This window comes from Engystomops pustulosus, chromosome 2 (assembly GCF_040894005.1).
Source record: "Engystomops pustulosus chromosome 2, aEngPut4.maternal, whole genome shotgun sequence".
Taxonomy (NCBI): Eukaryota; Metazoa; Chordata; class Amphibia; order Anura; family Leptodactylidae; genus Engystomops; species Engystomops pustulosus.
In genome coordinates this window covers 171,456,179-171,483,771 of record NC_092412.1, presented here as the reverse complement: position 1 = coordinate 171,483,771, position 27,593 = coordinate 171,456,179, and the positions used below count along the sequence as shown (strand labels likewise).

Sequence of the window (27,593 nt, the reverse complement as noted above, 5' to 3'; positions counted from 1 at the left end):
CGCTTCAACTTGTCGCTGGCCCCTCTTATATTCCATGAAATAATTCTCACCTCGTTAGCCATCTGGCCATCCTAAAGGTAACTCGCCCATACTGCATCCACCTAACCCCCATAACCTCCCCCCCAAAAAAAGGAAAAAAATCTCTCTGCCGGAGGACCCCTCCCCCCTTAACCCACCCTTTGACCCGCTTCCTACTCCACAGGTCTCAAAAAACCCACCAGCGCCATCCTCCACCTCCTTTGCACGGGACCCCCACGTCTAACTTCCTCAGAAAGAAATAATAGAAGTTTGCGCTCCCTAGCATTAAAGACCCTGCTGGTCCATCCAACTTGCCGCCTCCTCCATACTTTCTCTTTATAGATGATTCTCAGCTTAGTGGGGAACAATAAAGCATATTGTAGCTTAGCTTCTAACAACCTTTTTTTTATCCCCTTAACCCCTTCGCGCTCCGCGGCGGATATATCCGCCACGGAGCGCAGTGACTTAGCGCTCAGTGGCGGATATATCCGCCACGGCTCCTATGCCGGCTCGGCTCTGGATCAGAGCCGAACCGGCATCGGGAAACACGGGGTGCCGGCTGTAACTAATAGCCGGCACCCCAGTGTAACACCCGCGATCGGAGTTGTCTCCGATCGCGGGTGCTTAACCCGTTAGATGCCGCGGTCAGCGCGACCGCGGCATCTAACAAGTATCTGGGGGGTCTTTCCCCCACGATCGGCCCCCCCGAACCGTTTTCGGGGGGCGCCGATCGTTGCTATAGTAACTCTGGGGTCCGATCTGGACCCCAGAGTTACTAGCAAGAATTGCCAGTAAGATGGCGTCTGTGACGTCATCTTACTGGCAAAGTGCCAGCCTATGCAAGTGCATAGGCTGACACTGATAATACTCTGCAATACATGAGTATTGCAGAATATTATCATGAAGAAGCAATCAGAAGATTGCTTCTTCATGTCCCATGGTATAAAAGTGAAAAAGTAAAAAAAAAAGTTATTCAATAAAAAAATAAAGTCATAAATCACTAAAAATGCCCCAAACCCCCAAAACATATAAAGAGACATATAACTCAAAAAAAAAGTCTAAATCATAACACAAACCCCACATATATAGTATCACCGCGTCCGTAACAACCCGTAGAATAAAAGTAAATCATTATTGAACCCCCACGATAAACGCCGTAAAAAAAAACTGTTATAAACCCTCCAAAAATTATGATTTTTACCTTTTCAATCCCACAAAAAATGATATAAAATGCGACCAAAAAACCATATGTACTCAGACATGATACTGGTGCAAAGTACAACATGTCCCGCAAAAAACAAGCCATCAACCTGCTCCGTAGCCAAAAACGTAACAAAGTTATGCCACTTGGAAGATGGCAATACAAAAATTATAGATTTTTCCCCACATTAGGGTTTTGTTTGACAAATTTAGTAAAACGTAAGAAAATATATTCATGTCTGGTATCCCCGTAATCGTATCAACCCATAGAAAAAAGCTGTTTCTGATAGCTTGAGGGGTGCAGATTTGAAAATGGGTTGGTTATATAGGGGGTTTTGATGCTAAATATGTAAAATTTCATTCAAAACTGTATTTATCCCCAAAATAGTCAATTCTGAAAATCCGGAAAAGCGATATTCTATTTGCAAGCCGCGTGATGTCAAAATAAATTATCCAGAAATTTCAGAAATTATGAAAATGTAAAGTAGACAAATGGGAAATGTTATTCAGCAACTTATTTAGCTGGTAAATCTATCTGCCTGAAAACGTGATGATTTAGAATTTCGAAAATGGCAAATTTTTCAAAAAATTCATCACATTTTCTTTTTTTTGTAAATAAACGCAAAACTTATCTGCCAAAATTTACCACTAAAATGAAGTACAACATGTGGGGAAAAAACAATCTCAGAATCGTTTTGATAAGTAACAGTGTTCAAAAGTTATAACCATATAAAGCGAAGCAAGTCAGAATCCAAAAAATCGGGCTGAGCCTTAAGCTGTAAAATGGCTGCATCCTTAAGGGGTTAAAGCTCGCTCTCAACACCTGTGTATCTTTGGAAAAGTCAGGGTAAATAGAGATCTTAGCCTCCTTCAGTGTCATTGCGGCTTTCCCTCGGCTCTGCTGCAAAACATAATCACGATCCCGTGAACTAAGTAGTTTGACCAATACTGTTCTGGGGTATGCCCCTGGTGGGGGTTTTTTAAAAGGGATTCGGTGGGCCCTCTCCACTGCGAACATTGAGGAGAGGCCCTCTCTGCCGAAGGTATTAATCAGCCACTCCTCTACACTGCTTGACATATCACGTTGGTTCTTCCCCTCCGGGTACCCAATTATTCTAAGGTTTGCCCGTCTGGACCTGTCCTCAAAGTCGGTTAAACGGTCCTGCAATCTCCTGTTTTCTTTTTTGTTGTTTACAATTTCCTGCTTCATTTCCTTTATTTGAGACTCCAGCGTCTTACAGCACCCCTCGAGACTCTTTGTGCTGTCTCTAAGCTTATTGAATTCTTCTCTGATTTGTAGGAGATCAGTTTGCAGGGAACTGATTTGTGCGTTTATCTCGCCTTTTTGGAGTCATCTACCGCTAGTTTGGTTTCTTTAACAGCTGTTAATATCTCTGTAAGGGTAGTTTTCAATTCAGGAGAGATCTCTTCTGACTGTGATGGTACTGACCTAGCTCCCCCCTCCTCCCGTTCCTCTGCCTCTTTCTGTGTGTTTCTCGTCTTAGTGGGAGAGGTCTTCCACAGCTTATCAATACCACTGCCTCCACCTGATTTACGTTGTACATTTTTTGGACCCATCCTCAGGTCAATACAAGGCAGGGTAGGCGCAAAGGAGAAAAAAAAAAAAAACAAAAAAAAAACCTCTTATACAAGGCTATCTAGATCTTACTAGGTCTTACTTGACCCCGAGCATTGAATTTACAAGAACGTCAACCGACAGCAAAAAAAAAAAAAAGAAAAAGAAAAGAAAACAGGACTTTTGTGGTCTTACTTAACTTTAAACATCAGATATACAATGCATCAACTGTGCAGCCAGGAGGAAAAAAGAACACAGAGTAACATACGTGTGGGGGCATTAAGTGGTCCTAAACTCAGACCCTGGATTGGAATCGACAGCCGTGCCCCCACAGTTAACTGTATCACATGCAGTGTAGCACATCAAACGCAGTACCTCTGCTAAGCCCTAGAGCCGTAAGGGACTGTTATAATATCCAGGCCGCCACAGACTGGGCAGTAGGTCTGCAGTGTCCAAAAAACATCCAATGTCCTAATAAAACCGGTGCTCTTCGACTCTCCACCCCTGAGTCCTGCAACAGCCCAACGTGTCCTGCAATCTTGACCTAAGCTTATTCACAGGCAGCTGGTGAGGTCAGCACGGGCTCTAATGATGACAAATTAGCAGCACTTCCCCACTTGGGAGTTCCCCCCGGAGCCACCGGAGAGACCCAGGTGGGGGTCGCTGCCCAGACAACCCGCCGTGCCCACAACAAAGTATAGAGTACAGAGTCAGCGCCTCACCAGTCTACGCCCAACCGTCCTCTAGCAGGGGCAGCGCCGTGACCGGTCTGTGTCCGTTCCTCCTGTCGACTCCCCAGCCGAAGCGGACTGTGCTGCGAACTTCCTGTTCCTGTGGTGGACCACCGACCCTCCGGACCGTCCAAAACAGTGGATGTAGGTAACACCGCTTCTCCGGTACTCCGGTTCTCCAGTGCTCCCCTTCACCGCGGTGCCGTCTCCTGCTTCTAGTCGGGTAATGTGGTCTCCCGTCCCGGAGATCTGATAGTGCCGGGTAGTCCGGCAGCGTCGGGGCTCCACACCTCTCAGCGAGACACGTCGGCGGCTCCGCAAATCAGTCCTCCGGGAGCGCTACAGCCCATGGTACATCGTGGGGGGGGCCCGTGTTGCTGGCGTGGAGGAGCGGCTTGACGCGTGTCTTACGTCATTCCGCTTCTGCTGCCCCCATCTAGCATCCATTATTTTTACTGTTTATTTATATTTATGTCAGTTCTAGGGAAAGGGGGGTGATTTGAATTTTTAGTTTTTTTATTATAATTTTTTTTTTTAACTTTTTTTTCTTTTTCTTTTTACTATTTTTGAGACTCCCTAGGGTACTTTAACCCTAGGTTGTCTGATTGATCCTATCATATACTGCCATACTACAGTATGGCAGTATATGGGGATTTTCCTCCTCATTCATTACAATGTGCTATCAGCACAGCACAGCCAGTTAAAGGCTTGGCATGCTCGGGGCAGGGGCTGGCTATTTACTGTGGGCGTGGGGGGGCTGGTTAAATGCTGGGTGGGGCTGACAGGCTACATACTATGGGGACTGGCATGCTATATACTTGGGGGGCTGGCAGACTATTTAGTAGAGGGACTGGCATGCTATATATAGGGGCGGCAGGAGGGCTATATACTACAGGGGACTGGCAAGCTATATACTGCAGGAGCTGGCAGGCTATATATTGGGGGGCATGGGCTGCCTTCTATATACTGGGGTTCAGGAGCTGGGAGGCTATATACTGGGAGATATGGGCTGGTCAGCTTTATACTGAAAGGGGGCCGTGACCAATGCATTTCCCACCCTAGGCTTATACTCGAGTCAATATGTTTTCCCAGTATTTTGTGTTAAAATGAAGTACCTCGGTTTATACTCAAGTATATACGGTATGCTTACTCCTGGAATACCCCTTTAAGTCCTTTAGGATTAAATGAAGGTTTTATCTTTACTCGTTTCTTGTGATCATGTCTGCCTCTATAATGTATTTGCTTCTTCTCTACAGATGTGCATTATTTCCATATCTATAGTGCATTATTTCCATATCTATAGTTTATTACTATCATATTCCTAACTATGAATTAGAATTGCTACTGGTGAAAAGTATTAACTACTATTGACTACAAGATAATTTGGCTACTAAGTGTTTCTCATACAGATGAATTTAAGTGGATATGAGTGGCCCTTGGAGCAAGTTTACCCCATAGATCCACTACCAACTACCTTTCTGGGAGCAAGTTTGCTATATCCACTACCATCTATACTTTTAATCAGACTGTCGGCATAGTTGCATCTTTGTAGTACAGGATGATGTGCACTATGTGGATGCATATGGGACTGATCGATTTCAGCCGATTGATCTATAGATGAAGGGAGACAGAGCATGTGTCACTTGTGACCAGCTGTCAGCATGGTCAGCGGACTCACAGATCAGCTTATACAGTTGTCAATGTCGGCAGCTGACTGTCAACTAATCCAACCATTGTGGCCATTTGCCGCACCTATGTCACTCGTAAACTGCTAGACACAGCACAGATTCATTAGCGATCCTTCAGCATTCCAGAAGGAGCATCTACCTTCTTATTGGTGAGATGGGCATTCTCTAAATGGTAGGTTCTAATCGGCCTTTAGGGATGGTTAGTCAACCCTCATCCTGTTTAATGCCTGACTATTAGCCCTTATGGCAAGTGGGCATGTACCATGTAGCCTTTAAATATTTTGGAACAGCGGACGCATGCCACTTTAGCCCTGACTCCTGATGAAACCATTTTCATGTCGAAACATGTCAGGGGGCTTCTGTGTGGTAACATTTTAATATGCAGGATCCCTAGCGTTCAGTTGTCATACAGATACTAGTAGAGTGCTAGTACAAGTTAGGGTACATTCACACAGCGGTATGCCCGCTGTGCGGGCATACCGCCGTGTGCTGGAGAGGAGGAGGAGGCAGCCCCTCCTCCCTCCATAGAGAATAGCGGCGCACGGCTGACACACGCCAAAAGATTTTGCGGTGTGCGGGCCGGATCGGTGCCACACATGTGTGGCACCGCATCTGCGCCGCTATTGCCGTCTATGGGGACGTACATGTGGCCGCATGTACGTCCCTGCAGACGGCCATGTGAATGTGCCCTTAGCTAGTAGAGTGCTGTTGAACCTAAACCTCATTGGCCCACATTTACATAAAGTGTCGGTATCTGCACTGGCTTTGTCACCTACTTGCTCTGGGAAAGGAAATACGTATTTAATATTGTGGTGCTGTGCAGATATATTTCTGGCTCCGAGACCATTTACTGTCCCGAGCTCCAGAAATGTGTCTAGCAGTGGGAGAACAAGCTAAGACTATGCCCCGGAGTGCAGCAATGGCCGCTGCAGGCAATGCACCAGTGGCTGACCTTGTACAACAGCTCATCCATTCAGAATTGGATGCCAGAAGGACAGGCAGCAGACATCCTAATGTAGAAAGTGTTTTGCCTCCAGCATCCCAACAGCCATCTACATTTTACATCTACATTTTATAGGCCGTCATTCAATTAATCCAAAATCTATGGAACGCAATTTGATTTTAAAAGCCACTTTTCAAAAGCAGGATCCCTGCAGTCCGGGTAAGCTAGTGTAAGCTTAGTGCAGTAGCACAGTGTTGTGTCCCTGCTACACCAAATTTCTTTTGGTCTTCTTTCCGCCAGTTTACAGCGCCCAAAAATGACTATGACACTTATTTAAGGAACCCTGGTAGGTGCCTCTAATGCAGGGGTCCCCAAACTACAGCCGTGTGCCACATGCGGCTGGCGGACCATTTCTATCCGGCCCCCTTCCTTGGAGCGCCAGCGCAGGGCCCCCGCGGCCTTCGACAGTCGGGCAGGGGCTTCCGTCCGTCCAGACATGAAGCTCCTGCCCGTCACTGTATAGTGCTCGATGCGGCCGGAAACGGACGCTCGAGCACTATTACTGGAGCGATGTGGTCGGAAGACAACCACGGCGCACATTGCTCCATGAACTGGGCTGCTCAGCGTTATCACGCGGCTGCACACCCCTCCTTGCCTGGACGCTGCAAGAAGACAGAAGACGTGCGGCGGGAGACTGAGGTGTGAACAACAGTTTTTTTTTTTTAAATGGCAGTAGAAAGATTGTGGCGGCCACGTGCCAATAGTTAGTTATGTGCAGCAGCTTAGGAAATAATTAATTATGAGGGGGAGCATAGGAAATAATTAATTATGAGGGGAAGTCTAGCAATTAATGGGGGGGGGGGAGCATTATTCAATATGGAGAGGGGTCCCAGTATATTAATAATTAAGTGACCCAATTAATTAATTGGGCCAATATATAAATAGTTCACAAGGGTGCAGTATATTAAATAATTAATTTTGAGGGGGGCCCAGTGTATTACGGATGCAGTCACATGTACCGCTATTTATTTTTAAACTTTAGTCCGGCCCGGTCCGGTCTGAGATGGACAGTGAACGGCCCCCTATGTAAAAAAGTTTGGGGACCCCTGCTCTAATACATGTAAGGATAGCCCTCTTAAGGGCTAATCCTTTAGTCCCCTTTATCTTTTTTATTCTTTAATTGTGGTAATATGCTAATTTACCATAGAGGCTTCTGGGGCATGGAGTAGTAGCCAGAGCTGAGGCTACACGGTGCGACTACTCCACGCCCCACTAGCCTCCTTGATCCTCCTACCCATATACAGTTAGGCCAGTCACCCAGAAATATTTGGACAGTGACACAAGTTTTGTTATTTTAGCTGTTTACAAAAACATGTTCAGAAATACAATTATATATATAAAATGGGCTGCAAGTGCACACTCCCAGCTGCAATATGAGAGTTTCCACATCCAATCGGAGAAAGGGTTTAGGAATCATAGCTCTGTAATGCATAGCCTCCTCTTTATCAAGGGACCAAAAGTAATTGGACAATGGACTTTAAGGGCTGCAATTAACTCTGAAGGCGTCTCCCTCGTTAACCTGTAATCAATGAAGTAGTTAAAAGGTCTGGGGTTGATTCCAGGTGTGTGGTTTTGCATTAGGAAGCTGTTGCTGTGACCAGACAACATGCGGTCAAAGGAACTCTCAATTGAGGTGAAGCAGAACATCCTGAGGCTGAAAAAAAAGAAAAAATCCATCAGAGAGATAGCAGACATGCTTGGAGTAGCAAAATCAACAGTCGGGCACATTCTGAGAAAAAAGGAATTGACTGGTGAGCTTGGGAACTCAAAAAGGCCTGGGCGTCCACGGATGACAACAGTGGTGGATGATCGCCGCATACTTTCTTTGGTGAAGAAGAACCCGTTCACAACATCAACTGCAGTCCAGAACACTCTCAGTGAAGTAGGTGTATCTGTCTCTAAGTCAACAGTAAAGAGAAGACTCCATGAAAGTAAATACAAAGGGTTCACATCTAGATGCAAACCATTCATTAATTTAAAAAATATACAGGCCAGAGTTAAATTTGCCGAAAAACACCTCAAAAAGCCAGCTCAGTTCTGGAAAAGTATTCTATGGATAGATGAGACAAAGATCAACCTGTACCAGAATGATGGGAAGGAAAAAGTTTGGAGAAGAAAGGGAACGGCACATGTTCCAAGGCACACCACATCCTCTGTAAAACATGGTGGAGGCAACGTGATGGCATGGTCATGCATGGCTTTCAATGGCACTGGGTCACTTGTGTTTATTGATGACATAACAGAGTAGCCGGATGAATTCTGAAGTGTACCGGGATATACTTTCCGCCCAGATTCAGCCAAATGCTGCAAAGTTGATCGGACGGCGCTTCATAGTACAGATGGACAACGTCCCCAAGCATACAGCCAAAGCTACCCAGGAGTTCATGAGTGCAAAAAAGTGGAACATTCTGCAATGGCCAAATCAATCACCAGATCTTAACCCAATTGAGCATGCATTTCACTTGCTCAAATCCAGACTTAAGACGGAAAGACCCACAAACAAGCAAGACCTGAAGGCTGCGGCTGTAAAGGCCTGGCAAAGCATTAAGAAGGAGGAAACCCAGCGTTTGGTGATGTCCATGGGTTCCAGACTTAAGGCAGTGATTGCCTCTATTGAAAATAAAAATATTTTGTTTGGGTTATGTTTATTTGTCCAATTACTTTTGAGCTCCTACAATGTGGAGAGTTTGTAAAGAAATGTGTACAATTCCTACATTTTCTATCAGATATTTTTGTTCAACCCTTCAAATTAAACGTTACAATCTGCACTTGAATTCTGTTGTAGAGGTTTCATTTCAAATCCAATGTGGTGGCATGCAGAGCCCAACTGGCGAAAATTGTTTCACTGTCCAAATATTTTTGGCCCTAACTGTATCTCATGCCAGCGTTCTGCACATGCGCAGTAGAGTCTTTGCGGAAAAGGGTCTAAGCTGGCCACTCTACGCCTCAGTAACTACTCCACGCCCCAGTATTATTACGTCATGTTTCTGGCACCGGTTCCGTTCAGTATGTTACAGCTGGCATCTGTCTCTAGCACCCACGATCGGAGGAAACTTCATTAACTCCTTACACGCTGCGGTAAACGGCGTAAAAACAAAACCCGAAAAACTCGCCAAAAATGTACATTTTTCATAAAATCCCTTCACAAAAATGTTCTAAAAAGTGCTCAAAAAAAGTTATGTGCGCCAAAATGTATCACTAAGAAAGGACAACTCAACATGCAAAAAATAAGCTCTAAACCAGCTCTGTCAACTAAAAAATATTAAGTTATGTCTCCGCAAAGATGGCGATACGAAAATAAATGAGATTTTCTCTGGATTCGTTTTTCTTCAGTAAAATTGTATAAATATACAAAAAAACTATGTAAATGAGGTATCACTGTAATCATAGTGATCTATAGAACAAAGATAATTATTTATTTTTATGGTACGGTGTGTGGCCCCAAAAAAGTACAGGAAGAAAGGAAACCAAAATTTACGGTTTTTTCCTACATACCGTATATTCCGGCGTATAAGACGACTTTTGAAGACTGAAAAATCTTGTCTTCTCTGGGGTCGTCTTATACGCCGGTAATCCCGACCGCCCGCCGTGTATTCACGGCGGCGGTCGGGTCCCGGTGCATGGAGAGGGCTAACGGGCTGAGCCCTCTCCATAGCCGGTAAGTCTTTGCTGCATATTGCAGCAAAGGCTTACCGGTAACACCTGCGATCGGTGCTAGCTGCCGGCAGCCTCAAAAAGACATCGGGGCGCATACTCACCCTTCGTTGGCCCCGATGTCTGCGCGGCTCGTCATCAGTCTTCCGCGCCGTCTTCTTTCTTCTGCTGGGCGCCGCCATGTTTTTCCCAGCAGCGGCGGATCATACTAGGCGCCTGCCGGGGAAGATCAATGGCGGCGCCCAGCAGAAGAAAGAAGACGGCGCGGAACACTGAAGACGAGCCGCGCGGACATTGGCGGAGCAGCGCAGCACATCGGGGCCACCGGAGGGTGAGTATATAAGTTTATTTTTTTTTTATGCTGGGCTGGGCTGTGCTGTATACTACTGGGGGCTGTGCTGTATACTACTGGGGGCTGTGCTGTATACTACTGGGGGCAGGCTGTATACTACTGGGGGCTGTGCTGTAATGGTAATGTTGTTGTTGTATGCCTTATGTTTATGAGCGACAGTTTTCCTGCTATATACCTGCATGTCATAAGAATTTAAATTAAAAAAAGGACCATGTTAAATTCAAATCTGTTTTTTTTTTAATTTTTACCGGTGTTTTGTATGCGTTGCAAAAGGGGTAGTCTTATACGGCGAATATATCTTAAACTCTATATTTTAAACAGGAAAGTAGGGGGGTCGTCTTATACACCAGGTCGTCTTATACGCCGGAATATACGGTACATTTAAGAGTTAATAAAATTTCAATCAATGAGCTAATGACCCACTAAAATGAAGTATTTGTAAAGTGCATCCAATGTCACAAAAAAAGCCCTTATTTGTCCAAATTTCCAAAAAAATAAAGATTGTATAGCCAGTAAAAAGGGACAATGCATAATCTGCTCTGAATGGCGCAGCTTCCCTTAGATGCCCTGGCGTGTGCCCATACAGCAGGTCACCACCACATATGGGGTATTGTTACACTTAGGAGAAATTGGGTATCAAACTTTATGGAGCATTTTAGTATTTTATCTACTGAGAATTTGTACATTTTTTGAAAAACACATTCATTTAGCCCAAAAAATTTAAATTTCAAATTGCATCCGATTTTATTTAATCCCCTGTAAAACAATAAAGGGTTAACAAACTTCATGAAAGTTGTTTTACATACATTAAGGGGTGTAGTTTCTATAATGGGGTCATTTTTGGGGTATTACTTTTATTTCGGTCTCTCAAACTGACTTGAAACCATAGCATGATTTTGTGTTGTTTATGAAAATGTGCAAAATCGCACCTAAAGTTCAAAGCCCCATAACATCCTACAAAAATGAGAGAATGCATTAAAAACCATGGAGACATAAAATAGACATTTGGTTAATGTTCGGTTTTCAAGTTTTTTTTGCTGTTATGACTGTGTATGGAAAAAGTAGAACATTTTCAATTTCAAAAATTTTTCCAAATTTTCAACAATTTCAACAATTTCAAAAATTTTTCCAAATTTTCAACAAATATCTGTTTTTTTCATAATAAACGCAACACATACCAAAAAATTTTTTCAACTAACACATAGCTCCCAACCATCCCGATTTTGCCGGGAAAGTCCGGTTTTTCTTACCTCTGCCCCGCGTCACGGGCAGCTATGAGATTGTCACGGATTTTCCCCCCAGGTCCCGCTGTGTCCGCCAGAACTCACAGTACAGAATGGCTTCTACAGACATTGGGCAGGGAATCCTTTTCGGAGAAGTGTCGGGCTTAGCAGAGAGAGCAGGGACCACGTCATCTGCTTCAGATCAGCATCTGTCCATATATGGTCTCCAGGGCTTACCCAGACACAAGCTCTTTATTTAATTAAAGTTTTGCCCAGGCTGAGATTCGAACCTGGGACCCTCTGCACTGTAGACAGGAGCCTTAACTAACTGAGCTATAAGCCCAGTGATACAGAGCTGAGGATTTCTGGTAACTAAGAAGTGTTATCTGCCAGTGTTACACTGTGACACAGACTTACTGCCCTGATCTATAGAGAGGGATCTTCTCAGAGATTATTGAAACTATTATTATTATTATAAATTTTATTATTTTTATTATTATGGAGATGATTATTAATAATAGTAAAAATAATAATAATCATCTCCATAATAATAATAATAATCTCCATAATAATAATAATAATAATAGTCTCAATAATTACAATAATTTCTGAGAAGATCCCTCCCTATATACCAAAGCATTAAATCTGTGTCACAGTGTAACAGTAGTCATAGTTCTTAGTTACCAAAATTCTACACCTTGTTAATCACTGAGATTATAGCTCAGTTGGTTGAGGCGCTGTGTCATTATTGTACATGGACACTACAGGTTCTGGGTTCAAATTCTAATGAGGATAATTTTTTTTTTTTTTTATTGAGATGATTTTTATTATTATAATATGGATAAAATTTGGGGCGTGGCCAGGGAGTGATCGGGGGTGTGGCTTAGGGGGATCGCCGCGGCACGCGTAGCCTGCCGCCATTTTGTCCCTCTTTCCCTTTCACAAATGTTGGGAGGTATGCTAACATGAAGTACCAAGTGTCACGAGAAGACAATTTCAAAATCACTTGGTTATGTTAAAGCGTTTCAATCCTATAACCACTTGTAGTGACACATGGCAGATTTGAAAAAATGGGCCGTGTCAGGAAGGTGAAAAGTGGCTTCGGCGTTAAAAAAGATAAAGGGGACTAAAGTATTAGTCCTAAAAAGGGTTATCCTTACATACATTAGAGGCAACTACCAGCAGATCTACCTTAATCGGTAGAGCCATGGTGGTAAGTTTCCTTTACTTGTGTCTAATCCTAATCTTTCTGATAGTTCTAACATATACAAGTACTACCAGCAGCCATGTTTAAGGCAGACAAATATCTTGAAGAACAATGTAGGCTCTACAAAAATGTCAATAGTTATTTGCCGACTAAACAAGAACACGATTATTTGCAATGGAGTCAGTCAGAAGCAATCAGCGCAGACACTGCTCCTGTAGCTCTTGAGTTGGTCTCCACCCACCTTCCAGGTCATGATGACGTATTAAGCTGAGCGCTTCCATTTCCATCCTAGGCACTGTTCTATTTTTGTGTCTGCTTTATCTAATGACTTGGCACCACTGGTGTTCATGGCCGGCGTCCTGTCTGTCATATGTGCCCTGAGGAAGCAGCAGTGAGGGTCCGCTTGGTGGAAGAAGCTTGTCGCTGCCGAGGCATTCTCCGGGGCTAGGCGTTCAGTCCTTATTTGTGCGGGTAAGGAATGCAGTGTGAATACATCTCCAAGTATTTGGCGTCGCCGAATGAAGCTGAGTGATGTGGTGCTTTGGGATGTAGATTGTTGCAGTAGAAAGTTGGTGCTGTCACCCTGCACTGTATTACTTGTCAAGTGTGTTGGCAGCTCCTGGGCTAGAAGACTGCGGATTTGTTATTGATTTGTGTTTACCGACCTGCACAGCTCACGTGACTGAAGTAGGCAGAACACAAAACTTCCTGGTCAACTTTAACGTGGTTTAACCCATGCAATTCACTGCTAGATATAATGCTCCTGGGATGGGAGACATGTATAAATGGACCGAGTCATTTATATAGAAAGTGCTAGTAACAATTACCGTTTTTTTGTTTTTTTTTCAATAAGAGAAAAATGCATGATAAACATACTAAACATAACTGACATGTCAGTTACTGTCCGTTTTAAACATTTTGTATGAATAATCAATCTATATTTCATGTCTTTTTTTTTCTATTTATCACCCACATGTATAGATTAACTATTTCTGTATCTATCAATCTATCTCACATTTATCTGTAATATATCTATCATATATTTATCTACATATGTATAGATTTAAGGGGTTGTCCAACTCTATTTAAAACTCTGCAAGTGGACTGGGGAGGGCTGTTAAAAGAAAAAAACGGTATTGTCCTCCTGCACTCCCGATCTAATGCGCTGTAGCCCGTTGGAATCGTGCCCCCTTTTTTTTTTTATTGGGGCTCCTCCACGCTAACAATTTCCAGTGGCCTGGCACACCTACCCGTCCCCTGTTCCAGCACTATATCAGGTGCTGTCACAGGACACGTGTGGGCGTTCCAGGCTGTCAGAAGTCGGCGCAGAGGTGCCCCTGCAAACAAATGTGCAAGGCTTCCATGGACTGTGGTGCCGTAGACTGGGAGCATCGGAGGAGTGCAGCTTTATATATATATATATAGCCCTCTAGCCCACCTGCAAAGTTTTATATACAGTCAGACAACTACTTTAACTATCTATGTTTCTAAATACACTGATGTAATAACTGATACTGTTTCTAAATATCCGTCTTCCATTAACTAGAAGGCATAATGGATGTTAAAATTTTTACATTGAAGTTCATCGAAGATTGAAACCGTGTCAGATATTATGTAATTGAATATGTTAAACATCTGTTCTTTTTTTAACAGAGGTAATAAACAGAAGCTAGAACGGTAGTATGAACTTAGCCTTACTCTGTTGTCGAAGGAAGTCAGAATCATTTTAGGGTTTGGGATGAATTTTAGGAAGAAGGTGTTTGTTTGCTGAATCTAGAAGCAGATCACAAATAGTTTCCTGAGATTCCCTCTTTCCTTCTAGAATGTGACAGGACTAGTGATCGCCTTGCAGAAGGATTGTTGACATCTCTGTTCACAGGAACAATGGCCCAGGGCCAATGGGTACATCTACTGATCGTGTGACAAATAACAAATTCCAAATAACATCACATAACAAATCCCAGCAAGTAAAAAGATGTGTGGATAAACGCAGCTGTCACTTCGCATAGACAACGAGGCAACAGTTCACACTGCTGATGTACAAAGATAGCAGGCCACCCAAAGTAGATACAAATGCCTGAAATAATAAGGGTACTTTAGGGTAAATTTATGGCAACTTGATTGATAATACTAAATTATATCATCATATCTTAAACTCTATATAAATGCACAATGTGACAGTGTTAAAAGCCCACCCCTCTGTGCCCTCTTGGAGATGGCATAAAGGGGCAATTATTAGCAATGCCTGTCGGTTTGCAAAGCATTGAAATTATTTCAGGGCTTGTACGCCAGAAAACTGTTTTGGCTTTTCACATTGCAGTGAGACACTGCTCACTGCACTGTGACCAAGCACACGACCGTGCACGCGCCTACGGTCGCGTGCATGGTGCACCGAAGCTGCTTCACATATAAAGATTAAAAAGTGTTTAAACCGCGATACAGCGGTTTAGGACACTAGCAAAAATAAGTTCACCCTGAGCTGTTGCTCGGTATTTGCAGCTTACACCTACTATTTCATGTGGTAGGTTTCCTTTAAGTGAACAACTCTTCATATTCCTATAAATACTCCCCCATTCCTTACTATCAAGTACCCCAATCTCCAACTGCCATTTTGCTTTAAACCGGGAAGAAACTTATTTGAGTACTCTTTCACAACAAATGTCTACATTTTTGATACTATTTTTTCTAGCGCTCGTGACTGATTTAACCACTTGGGAGTTTCTTTATTAAATTTAGTCAAGTGTTTACCTTCTTCTGTTTTTCTAATAAAAAAAAAAAAAAAAAACAATTTTACAGATAAATATAATACCATAAATACACAATTTTAAATACACTGCAATAAAATATGAAACAGAGTTTAGTGTACATCTTGAATCTAATACCATTTCCTTTACCTAGCCCTCCTACCCCCCCGCCCGCATCCCACCCCTACAGAGAAGTCCCTCCCCCATCCCCCTAATAATTGTGAACTTATTCTTAATCCGTATCATCATTAAATCATACTCCCCCCCCCCCCCCCCCCAAAAAAAAAAAAAAAAAAGGAAGTAGATTCTCTCTCGCCCGCCCAGCCGCACCGACGAACATATGTGGAATCCTCTTGTTGTAGCTTGTCTAAGCAGCAGAGACCTGCCAACCCCCCATGAGAATTGCCAAAATCAACTAGCCCAAGATCTTTTTCTCCTCCGGGGAAAAGAACAGCTCTATCCACTTATGCCACAGTTGTTTATATTTCTGTCTCCCCAATAAACTGTACCTCTTATTCACTAAGCCTTCAGAGAGAATTGTTTTGTTGGTAGTACGTTTCCATAACGAAACTGTGGGAGGGTCGGGGGAGGTCCATTTTTTAATAATGCAGAATCTTGCTAAGAATAGTAGTTTCCTAACCACATAACTCCCATTTTCTCTTCCCTCATTCCCCTCCCAGATACCCAAAACGCAGGTCAAGAAGTTCACTGGAATCCGTGTATCAGAGCACTTCCCAAGTTCCTTAATAATTTCTGGCCAGTATTTTCCTATGTCAGTACAAAACCAGAGAAGATGCATATAGTCGGCTTTCTCTCGACCGCATTTCTTACATCGAACCACCTCCCTGGAGAATTTCATTATCCTCTTGGGAGTATAGTATATTCTATGTAGGATGGAAACTTGTGTCCACCGATGAGCTGGGATCTTCAATATCTTGTATATATCTTTATATGTGGATAACCACCCCTGTTCCTCCAGTATTCCCACCTCTTTACCTTTCTATTAAGGTAACTAATATTTCTTTGGGTGATAGAATTTCTTACTTTTCACTTTTTTTTTTTTTTATTGAAACCCACAGAAGATTAAAGATCCGGGGAGTTTTATCCCACCCCAATACAGCTTTATCAATATAACTCCACCAGTGGGCCAGTTGTAAATAGGGAAAAAAACAAGATTGCGAAATCTGAAATTCCTCCTGTAATTTAGAATATGACTTCATACTACCATTCTCCATCAACTGATATATATATAAATTATCCCTTTCGCAATCCATGGTTCCGTATTGATTTTAGGGGTAGATAAAGTCTGGTTTTTCCATAGTGGAGTAAATGGGAGTATATCATTAAGGTGCCATAGGTTTTTAATCTCCCTCCATACTTGATGCATCAATGAGAGAGTAGGGTATCGTCGTTTAAATATCTGCCCACTCCAGAGGCCAGTTTCTAAAACTTCCAGAATATTGAATTTCACTTTATCACCCCCTCCCAGTAGTCCCATGTTAATATATGCTTTATCTGCTCAATAAGAAAATAGGCATACATGTCGGGAAGGTCAAGACCCCCCTTGTCATAAGGGAGCCTTAATACCTCCAGCTTCATACGAGGCTGTCTTCCCCTCCAGACCAAGTCATGGAAGAGAGAGTCGAGGATCTTAAACATCTTCCCCGGTATCCAGGTCGGGGCGGCAGACAAAACATATAGTACCTTGGGGAGTAACTTCATTTTAATCAGCGCAATCCGACCCATCGTGTTGAGGGGTAGTTTTTTCCAGGTTTTTATTTTACTTCTAATGTAGCCTAAGACGGGGTTAATATTATTTTCGATAAAACACCTAATATTAGCCGATACCCTAATCCCCAGGTATTCTACATAACTGTCAGGTTCAATGATCTTAATATCCTTCGGGGTAAAAGATTTTAGTGGGTCCACTGGAAGGCACGCGGACTTTTGCCAATTAATCCTTAACCCGGACCTATCACCATATTCACTAAAAGTTGAGAATACCTTCGATATAGATTCGTGGGAGCCCAGAAACAAAAGGATATCGTCCGCATATAATGAGATCTTTTCATGTACATCTCCTTGTTTAAAACCAACAATATCAGGCGACCGACGAATCCTACATGCCAGGGGTTCCAGTGCTATGGCGAACAGTAAAGGTGAGAGGGGACACCCTTGTTTTGTTCCTCTACTTAAGTTAAAGGGCCGGGAGATTTTACCGTTTATAGAGAGTCTAGCGGAAGGGGATGTATACAGTAATTTGATCCAAGATATAAATTTATTGCCAAACCCCATAGTTTTCAAAGTGGGCCACAAGAAGTCCCATTCAATTGTATTGAATGCTTTGGAAGCATCTAGCATCATAATAGTACGCTCCACAGGGTTATCGGGCACCAGCTGTAAATTAAGAAACAATCTCCTGAGGTTGTCCATCGTAGAACAGCCAGGCATAAAGCCACACTGGTCCCTGTGAACAACACTCCTAATACATCTTTTAAGACGATCTGCTAATAGTTTAGCCAGGAGCTTATTATCCGTATTAATCAAAGAAATGGGGCGGAATGAATCCATTTTCAGACTATCCTTCCCATTTTTTAAAATCAATGTTATAAGGGACTCACGCATAGACGGGGGAAGTTCCCCTTTCTCCAAAGAATGATTCCAAACCTCCAGGAGTTGCCCGACCAATTCTTCATTGTATAGCTCATATAATTCAAAAGGAATCCCATCTAACCCCGGAGAGCGACCCCTAGCTGTGAGGGACAGAGTCTTATATACTTCCTCCACACTTATCGGAGAATCCAATGAAAGTCTCTCCTGATCTGACAGGCGCGGGAGATGAGAATCTAAGATGTATGCTGCGATATCATTTGGGGGGAGTACCTGTTGAGAATTGAATAGGTTTTCATAGTATTGAACAAAAGCTTCCTGAATTTCCTCCTGCTGACGTATAATACCCCTTCTGGAAATTTCTATAGTTCTAATGTTGGTGCGTTTTTTACCTTCTTTGATAAGGTTCGCTAGCACTTTCCCTGGCATGTTGGACTCAAGATAGCCTCGTCTTGCTTGTGCGCTAATTTTTCTATTGGCTTGTATATAAACTAAATCGGAGTATAGAGCTTGCTCTTCTTCCCAAATAACCCTGTTTTGATCCGTAGGCTCCCCCACATATTTTTCTTCCAACAACTGGATCTTCTTTTCCAGTTCCTTCATATTTTTATTAGATTCTAACCGGTACCTGCAAATTTGGGCCTTATATAGACCTCCTATAAAGGACTTAGCAGTATCCCAGACTGTGTGAAGGGGAGCGCACCCCTTGTTTAACTCAAAAAATTCTTTAATTTGTCTTATTACCCACTCACTTTTCCCCAATGTATCAACCCAAGAGGGCCCTATCCTAAACCACCCAATATGTCCGTTATTGCTACATTTTATACTACAAATTAATGGTGCGTGGTCTGAGACCCCCCTTACCCCATACGTACAGTTATAGCACAATTTAAGTGTACTGGAATTGGTGAATGCCATGTCCAACCGTGAAAAGGTTTTGTGCGTCTTTGAAAAATATGAGAAAATCCTCTTATCTTTATTTATTTCTCGCCATATCTCATACCACCCGAAAGTGTCAATTATATTAAGTAGTAACTTTGACCTGTGAAGTGATACTTTAACCTTGTCCAGTTGGAGGATATCCAACTGCGAATCCAAAATATTGTTGAAATCTCCTACTAATAACATGTGAGCGCCTCCTACTTTAGTGAAGAAAGTGAAAAAATCTATTAAAATGTGCCCGTGAAACGGTGGCGGGATATAAATGTTACCCAAAACCCAGGGTTTCCCTTCAATAACACAGTGTACAAACACATATCTCCCCTCTGAGTCTATTTTCACCAGATTTTCTTGGTATTCTAGGTTCCTATTGACCATAATAGTTACCCCTCGAGAATATTGCGAGTGCCAGGAGTGATAGCTCCATCCACACCACTTTTTCTGAATCTTAACAGAAGTTTCAGACGTCAAATGGGTTTCTTGCAGGGCGATAATATCTGGGCTGTGTTTATTTATTAAGTCGAATACTGCGACCCTCTTATTTGGGGTATTCAAACCCCTAACATTCCAGGACAATACCCTCATAAAGAGTCCTCACGTACCAAGATCCTCGAGGATATGAGCGAGAGAGTAGAGAGGGCAAAAGGGCCGAGAGGTCGGGGAAAGAGAGAGAGAGAGAGAGAGAGAGAAAGGAAGAAGAGAGAAGGGAAAAAAAAAAAAAAACACCCCATACATCCCACCCCATACCCTGCTACCCCAGGAACCTACTGGTAGAGAGAAGAACAACGGCCCGGAGGGGCAGTGTCTACCTCTAACCTCTAAACTCTGCATCACCATCCCTCCCTCCATCACCCGCACCCATGGGAAAGCAACCTGCTTATATTCTGGGTTTTAACCTTGTGTTTGATAAAACTTCTTTAATTAAATTTTGTTGACACCTTCTTAACCCCTATGCCAATTCCCCCTTCTATTTCCTTCTAAACCATTCCAATGCATCCACTGGGTTGTCAAAGAAGAGGGTTTTTTCCTGCCAGAGTATTAAACTTGGCAGACATTTTAGACAGCTTATCTTCTATGTCTGAAATACGGCCTTCCGCAGTATCTAACCGGGCCCCGAAGCCGGCCATGTCAGTCCGAAACTGAGTCAGTTCCTCCTTGACACGACTGACTTTGACGGACAGGTCCTTAATGTCACCCCTACATTGCAACACGGCTTCCAGAATTTGACTCAGTATTGGGGACTTATTTTCGTCAATAATCTCCCGACTGTCTCCCAAAATGTTTTGCTCGTTTCCCTCTGAACCTCCTGAAGTCTCTATCCTACTGGAGGCAGAGAGATTAGACAGTGAGGCATCAGGAGATATATCCTCCGTAAAATCCTCTGCCTGAGTTTGTAGCTGCTCAGCCCTACCCGAGCCCAAACCCGAAACATCTTCCCCCTTCTTTGGGGTGAGAGCAAACTTATGCAATTTTGCTTTTGCATTTTCCCTAATCTTCTCTGCTTTCTTTAGTTCTTTTGGGGTGGTGGAAGTGTTCCCCGCCCCCCCCCCCCTTTGTCAGCTTCTTATTACTGTTACTAGGCATACCTTTGTCTTATTCCCCTTTACTTCTTCTACCGTCTGTATTCCTCTGCCCTCCCCAGCGTTTAGGCTTTACCCGGACAAAAAGAGACCACCCGGCACTAAAAGAGATACATCAAAATCCGCAACTGTTGCTAGAAGTGACACTTCTGTTAAACAGAAACTATTGCCAAACACCGTACTGCTTTAAGGTAGTCTAAACAATGAACACACCAATCTTTCTCAGCATTGGGGTCCTATACATATACAAGTTAAATTAAATAGATTGACGTTAGTAATTGTTATCATGGTTCCTTGACCAGTTAGGGAAGGCTTGAGCACTAGGCTTGATATTCTGGATTAGGTTTGTTATTAGAGAAGCGATGTTAGGTAAACAGACAAACGGGGAACAGTTAGTTTTCAACGGAAAGTTGTCAGAGAACACAGCATTGCAATCCTAAACAAATATAGGTTAGTATCAAAAGATTAACATGAGTAATTGTTACGTGGTTCCTTGGACAGTTAGAGAAGGCTTAATCAATGTCCACTGATGTTGCAGATTAACTTTGTTGTTAGAGGAGCACTGTTAGGAATACAGACATACGAGGAGCAGTTGGTTTTAAGCAGGGAGTTATCAGGAAACACAGCCTTGATGTCCTAAACAAGTATAGGTTAATATGAGAAGATTGACGTTAAAATAATATATATAATAACTAATATTGCAGATTAAGTTTGTAAATAGAGGAGCAATGTTAGGTATACAGACAAGCGGGAAGCAGTTGGTTATAAGCAGAAGGTTAACAGAAAACACAGTCAAACGTCAATTAGTAAGAGCTTCAGCCGAGTAAGCACGAATGCTATTGCCACAATGTTAAAGGGAAGGGCAAGCAAGATTGCACATCGAAAAACAGGGGTTGATGCAGAAGCAGAAATCCGCCTTCTCTTAGAGATACGGCAGTCTTGCCCAGATCTAGAGTCGCTACAGGCTTGAAGCGGAGCCGAAAATTAAACCGGATCACCTTAGCGTCCGGCACTATTGCACCCCTCTGGGGAAGTCGTCGCCTTGCCTCGTAGATACAGCAGCGCGCCGTCCGGTCCTCACCGCAGACCCACTCCGGTCTCCACGCCGTCCTCACGGTAGCACGGAATCCCGAGTAGCCACGCCGGAACCAAGGACGGACGCACCTCCTCCACGCGGCCGCAAACGGGTCCTCCACAGCTGGGCACGACCGAACCTTCAATGTCCACTCCTCGCTTCAGCAACTCTGCCGGAACCCAGTCTCCACCTGCCCCGGCCCGAACATTGGCATAAGGTAACTTCACCGGTTTACGCCTCCCATGGGAACAGAGCTCCGAAGGGCGGGAGCGGCCGGAAACACGTCAGCTCACATGCTCCTCCTGTCCAAGTGTTTACCTCTTTTTTTAACCCCAAACCGCTTATCCGGTATCAATTTCATGTCACGTAAATTATCATTAAACCACAACGGTGTTTATTCAATAAACCCTTGCACCAATTATATTCTTCAATTCTAACCTTGATTTACTAAAAGAAATACTGTTCACAAAATGGGAAATTTTTATGTCAAATAATATGGAGGATTCCATTAGTTCAAAAATATTACTGACTTTACCCTCTATCAGTCTTGCCAAGTTTACCAAAGTTGGATTCATTTCCCATTTCATTTAACGAGATTTCCTATTTGAGCTGACAGATAGCACCCCTTAAAAAGGGTAAATATAAATCTTCTGACCATTAACAGTTATTTCTTGCTTTTCCCTACACTTCTTCAGTATCATATCTCGATCCTGTGAACTAATTCGTTTAGCTAATATGGCTCTAGGCGGAGTGTCTGGTGCCGATTTCTTGAAAGGGACCCGATGCGCCCTCTCTACACCAAATACCCTAGAAAAGTCTCCTCTCCTCAAATTTTCAGTCAGAAGTGAGCTTAACTCTTGAGGGAGTTGTTTAGTTTTTAGAGGGTGTGATTTCCATATTTTATCCAGCCCCCCCCCTCCTTACTTCCTCATAATCCCTTTAGGAGGCATTCTCAATATTAGTCTTAGAAGTGGATGTATATCCACAGTTCTAGCTGATAGTTCAAGGCCCCTTGCACACTAGCGTGAAAAAGTGAGATACTGAATGAACTCTGATGAAAAATGTCTGTTTTTCACGGACCAAACCTTGATGGCACCCTGACCTGACCATAGAACAGCGTATTAGTTCACAATCTTAGGGAGCAATGTTAACAGCGGTGAACCATCTCAGGAACCAAACAAGCGGTTTTATGGTTAGATGTTAGTCCAGTATTATAACGGGCAGTTTTGACAACCATATGCCACGGCAGAGACAAAGCAAGAAATAGTGCTTGTTAGTCCAGAATCATAGAGGATAGATCTTGCGATGAAAAGGCCGCGTAGGCGGCAAAACTAAATTAACCCCTTCACGCTCTGCGACGGATATATCCGCTGCAGAGCTATGAAGGGTGTTATGAAGAGGGCTCACGGGCTGAGTTGTCTTCATACAGAGATGGGCTTTGCATGCTTGCACCGATCGTGGGCGTCAACCTCTTCTTTGCCGCTGACAAAGACGCCGGCGGCACTGAAAGCATGGCGGCGTATGATAATCAGGAAAATGACTATATACAGCTGCATATTGCAGAATATGGCAGGAACAATGCCCCCTTTCAGTCTGCAACTACAGATAAAAAAACAAGATTCTAATCACCCCCCCCCCTCTCCCCTTCCTTAGAAATGATAGAAACATCCTATCTATATATATCTGATCTTTTAAAGTATAATAATGGTCATACTTTGGATTCGAAGGATTACGTCAATGACCAGCATTTTAGTAACAAATAAAATGGTCAATGGGGGTGTGTCTCAGTTTTGTTAAAATAAAATGTAAAATTTATTTTTTCTTCGACACTCCATTTTTTTCAGCCCGAAATGGGGGGGGAGCATATTAATAGGGTGGGGGGAGTTAAACCGCTTTTATTGCATTTTTTTTTTTGTCCAGAAATTTGGGGGGGGGGTGGAGTGTGGTGCCCCCCCTATTTTCATAATCCCCCAGATACAAAAATAGCGGCAGCCTAGCATTGCTGAGTGGGGATGGCCCACTGTTAGGGGGCTTTTCCAGCGAAAATAATAACAGACTGCAGCCGTCCCTCTACCTGACCATCTATAGACTATCAAGTACTGGTTTGTACTCGGCTCTTCCCGACACCCCTGGTGGCGGTGGTTACTGGGGTAATGGCATTGGCGTTAGTGGGAAATTGCCCAAAAAAAGCAAACTCTAAAACCAGCCCTTAGTAATGAGCACCGTCAACTAGACCGCACCACTACCATGGCAAACTATGAAGTGTGTCTTGAAGAAAAAAAAACCACTTTTATTAAGAATTAGGAAATTTTATTGAAGCAAAAATACAAACACACCCCTCGTTGACCATTTTATTTGTCAATAAAATGCTGGTCATCAACGTAATCCTTCGAATCCTAAGTAGTCCCCAGCAGGCAAAAAATGTAGGACAAAAAATAATGCGCACGCCCACACACAAAAAAAAGAAATGCTGTAGGGTGGGTGGGGAGACATGCTTGTTTTCTAGGTAATGTTTGCGGCAGGTATGAGGCACTGTTCTTAGCAAATGTGCCCCAATGTGTACACAGGTCTCAAGACTTGTCCTACTCCCGCAACACACAGCACTATTCGAACAAAAACCATGTGCAGTTAGAATAGCTGGCATTGGACAGCCGGCCCTTGCTCTGTAAGCCTGCTTACAGAACCGTATACAAAAATGTGCTGAAAAACTCACACTCGGCTTATACTCGAGTAAAAAAAACTCGCCCTTCCAGCGTCCCGCAGGTCTTTTGCTCGATCTGTCCAGCTGCGGGGGCATGTCCATGTGATGTCACAGGTTTTGACGTCAGCTGCGGCTGCAATAGTATTGTGTAGTCTGCTCACATTCTGATGTCTGCTACGGCTGACGTCACAATTGTGCGCAGCACGGACGTGCCGCCGCTGCCAGAGGGATCGAACGGAAGACCTGCAGGAAGGGGAGTTTTAACTTTATTTATTTATTTTTTTTAAACAGGGGGCTGCTATATACTAGGGCAGTGATGGCGAACCTTTTGGAGACTGAGTGCCCGAACTACAACCAAAATCCACTTATTTACCATGAAGAGCTAACATGGCATTTTAAGCAGTAACTTATTGCTCCCTGTTCTTCCACATCTGTCAATCATATTGGCCCCAGAGGCCAGCAATATAGAAGGAAGGAAAATTCAGACTCTCATTGTTGCCTCTCTCCAGGGTCTCTCTGTAGAGGGAGAATGGTGGGTCCAGCAGGAGAACGATCTCCAAAGATAACGCAGCCCTGTCCACACCGTCTCAATGAGGTGTGGACAGGGCAAATGAAGTGTCTCTTTAAAATAGTGCTGAGAGCAGCATCTCTTAAGTTGTCTGAGACAGCTGGAAGATTTGGTGGATTTGTTCCTGTCTTATGAACTCTGTCCTGGGGGAATAATGGATCTAATGCCATAGGTTTGCCACCAATGTACTAGGGCAGTGATGGCTAACCTATGGCACTGGTGCCAGAGGTGGCACTCGGAGCCCTTTCTGTGGGCACTCAGGCCATCACCAGAGATGACTCCAGGTATCTTCCTGCAGTCCCAGACAGCCTAGGACTTGCTGCACACAGAGCTATTTTAAAGTGACAGCTCTACCTGTGACTATTATATGCTTTATTGGTGCCTCAGAGTGCTGGTATCAATGAAAGCTGTGACAGAGAAGGGAGTATAAATCAGAAATTAAATTTCTGTGTTGGCACTTTGCGAAATATAAGTGGGTCTTTGTTGTAGTTTGGGCACTAAGTCTCTAAAAGGTTTGCCATCACTGTACTAGGGTGCTGATGGCTGTAAAACAGGACAGGGGGCTGCTTTAGACTGTAGGGGCTGCTGGCTGCTATATACTGTGGGGGCTGTGACCAATGCATTTTCCACCCTAGGCTTATACGCGAGTCAATGGGTTTTCCCAGTATTGAGTGGTATCATTAGGGGCCTCGGCTTATATTCGGGTCAGCTTATATTCGAGTACATGTGGTAGGTGTATTTTACCGCTAGCATAAGGGTAAGTTTTATAAAAGTGCTGAAAATAAATTGGGGAACACAAGGAAAAAAAAAACAGACTTGAAGATTGATGCAGCGCTGTGGAGAAAACCAAGCGTGCGGTGAATTAATTGCTCACTTTTTAACGTCAAGGCTTTTTAATTTTTACTTCCCACCTTCAAAAATCCTTAACTTTTTATTTTTCCATGTAAAGAGCTGTTTGAGGGCTTGTTTTCTGTATAACAAATTGGAATTCCTAGTGTTCGTATTTAAAATGGTGAAAAAACGCATTTGAGCAGTATTCTTGTGTTACCGCTTTTACTGTGCACCCCAATCAACATATGTGCTTCATTCTTTGGTTCAGTGCGATCATGGGACTGTATTGGGTCGGTGCGATCATAGGACTGTATTGCCTTAGATCACTTTTTTTATTAAATTTTTTAATGTTATTAAAAAATATATTTTTTTTATGTTATATTTTAATAGATCGGACATTTTGGGACGCAGCAATACCTAAGATGTTTATGAAGTGTATGATTTGTACTGTTTACTTGATTAGAATTTTTAAAATAATTTTTACTATTTTTAAGTCCCCTGTAGGGTACTTTAATGCTAGGTTGTCTGATCCTACCATATACTGCCACACTAAAGTATGGCAGTATATAGGGATTTTCCTCGATATTCATTACAATGTGCAAATCACACATTGTAATGAATGGGTTAAAACCAGACAGCCTCGGATCAGCGCGATTGTGGAATTGAACAGGGGTCTCTCACGATCTCCCCTTGTGCCGCTATCATGGCAGCCCTGAGATCAGATTAGGATCCCAGGTCTGTCCTTTTGCAGTGTCTGTAAGATCCCGTCTGTGACTGGGGATCTTAAAGGCACAGTGTCAGCCTCTGCATGTGCATAGGCTGACACAGCTAATAGGTATTCTAGGATATTATCATTAACAAGCAATCAGATGATTGCTTGTTCATGTCTTGTGGTGGAATAAATAATAAAGTAAAAAAAATGTTCTTAAATAAAAATTCCCATAAGCCCCATAAACATATAAAGACATATAACATAAAAAAAGGTCTAAATCGTAACACACACCCCACATATATAGCATTACCGCATCTGTAAGACCCGTAGAATTAAAAAGATCATTATTGAACCCGCATGATAAACACTGTAAAAAAATAACTTTAAGAACCCACCAAAATTGATAATTTTTACTTATTTCATCCCACAGAAAAAGTGTGATAAAAGTGATAAAAAAACACATGCAATCCAGAATAATACTGTAGCAAACTACATTAACTAACTCGTTAGCCCAAAGAGTAAAAATGTTATGCATCTTACAAAACAGCGACGCAAAAAATGGCAAATTTAGTAAAACGTAAGGAAAAAATAAGTATGGTATCTAGAGATGGGCGAATCTATTCTAACGAAGGGGAATTTGGTCTGAATTTCGGGGGAAATTTGATTCGTCTTAAATTTGAAGTTTATGGTAATTTGTGGGAACAAAGCTTTTTTTTTTCTCTTTATTACCAAAATGGGCGTGAGCACAATGTGATACATGGAGAGAGAGAAAAGGAAGGAGAAAGGAACACTCTTGATCACATGTGCAGACCTGTAACCAAATCAGCAAGCGGCAGGCTTATGTGATGTCACACAGCCATATAAAAACAGGCAGCCATTTTCAGTCTCGGTATTTCACAATTCATGTGCTGTCTGTAGCGTCCAACTGCTTGTTCTGTAGTGATTTTTGCTGCAAGGATGTCTGTTTCGGGGGATCTGTATACCCCAAATAGCAGTTCTTTTTTTGTTGCTGAAGTGAATAGGAAGAATTCTGTGTAGAATTTACATACATTCTGTAGTGATTTCTGCTCGTATCCCAGGGTATCCGTTTTTGTGTTTCTGTATACACCTCCACACTCTATCATTGTGCCACTCTGTGGCCTACCAGGTTGCTCCCAACTGCTCCCCCTGGAACACCCTGT

The 27,593-nt window shown here is 43.0% G+C and overlaps 2 protein-coding genes across 9 annotated transcripts in view; one reads left to right on the top strand and one right to left on the bottom strand.

The window, feature by feature from the left end:
- MPC2 (mitochondrial pyruvate carrier 2) overlaps positions 1–13,032 on the bottom strand; it is a 58,544-nt gene extending 45,512 nt beyond the window's left edge. Inside the window, exon 1 of the mRNA XM_072137284.1 lies at positions 12,894–13,032. Within this exon, the coding sequence (XP_071993385.1) occupies positions 12,894–12,939 (46 nt within the window). The 5' untranslated portion in view covers positions 12,940–13,032. The remainder of the gene's footprint in view (positions 1–12,893) is intronic.
- DCAF6 (DDB1 and CUL4 associated factor 6) overlaps positions 12,984–27,593 on the top strand; it is a 737,604-nt gene continuing 722,994 nt past the window's right edge. For all 8 annotated transcript variants that reach the window (XM_072137281.1, XM_072137275.1, XM_072137278.1 and 5 more), the window contains exon 1: positions 12,984–13,123. The gene's annotated coding sequence lies outside the window, so the exon portion shown is untranslated. The remainder of the gene's footprint in view (positions 13,124–27,593) is intronic.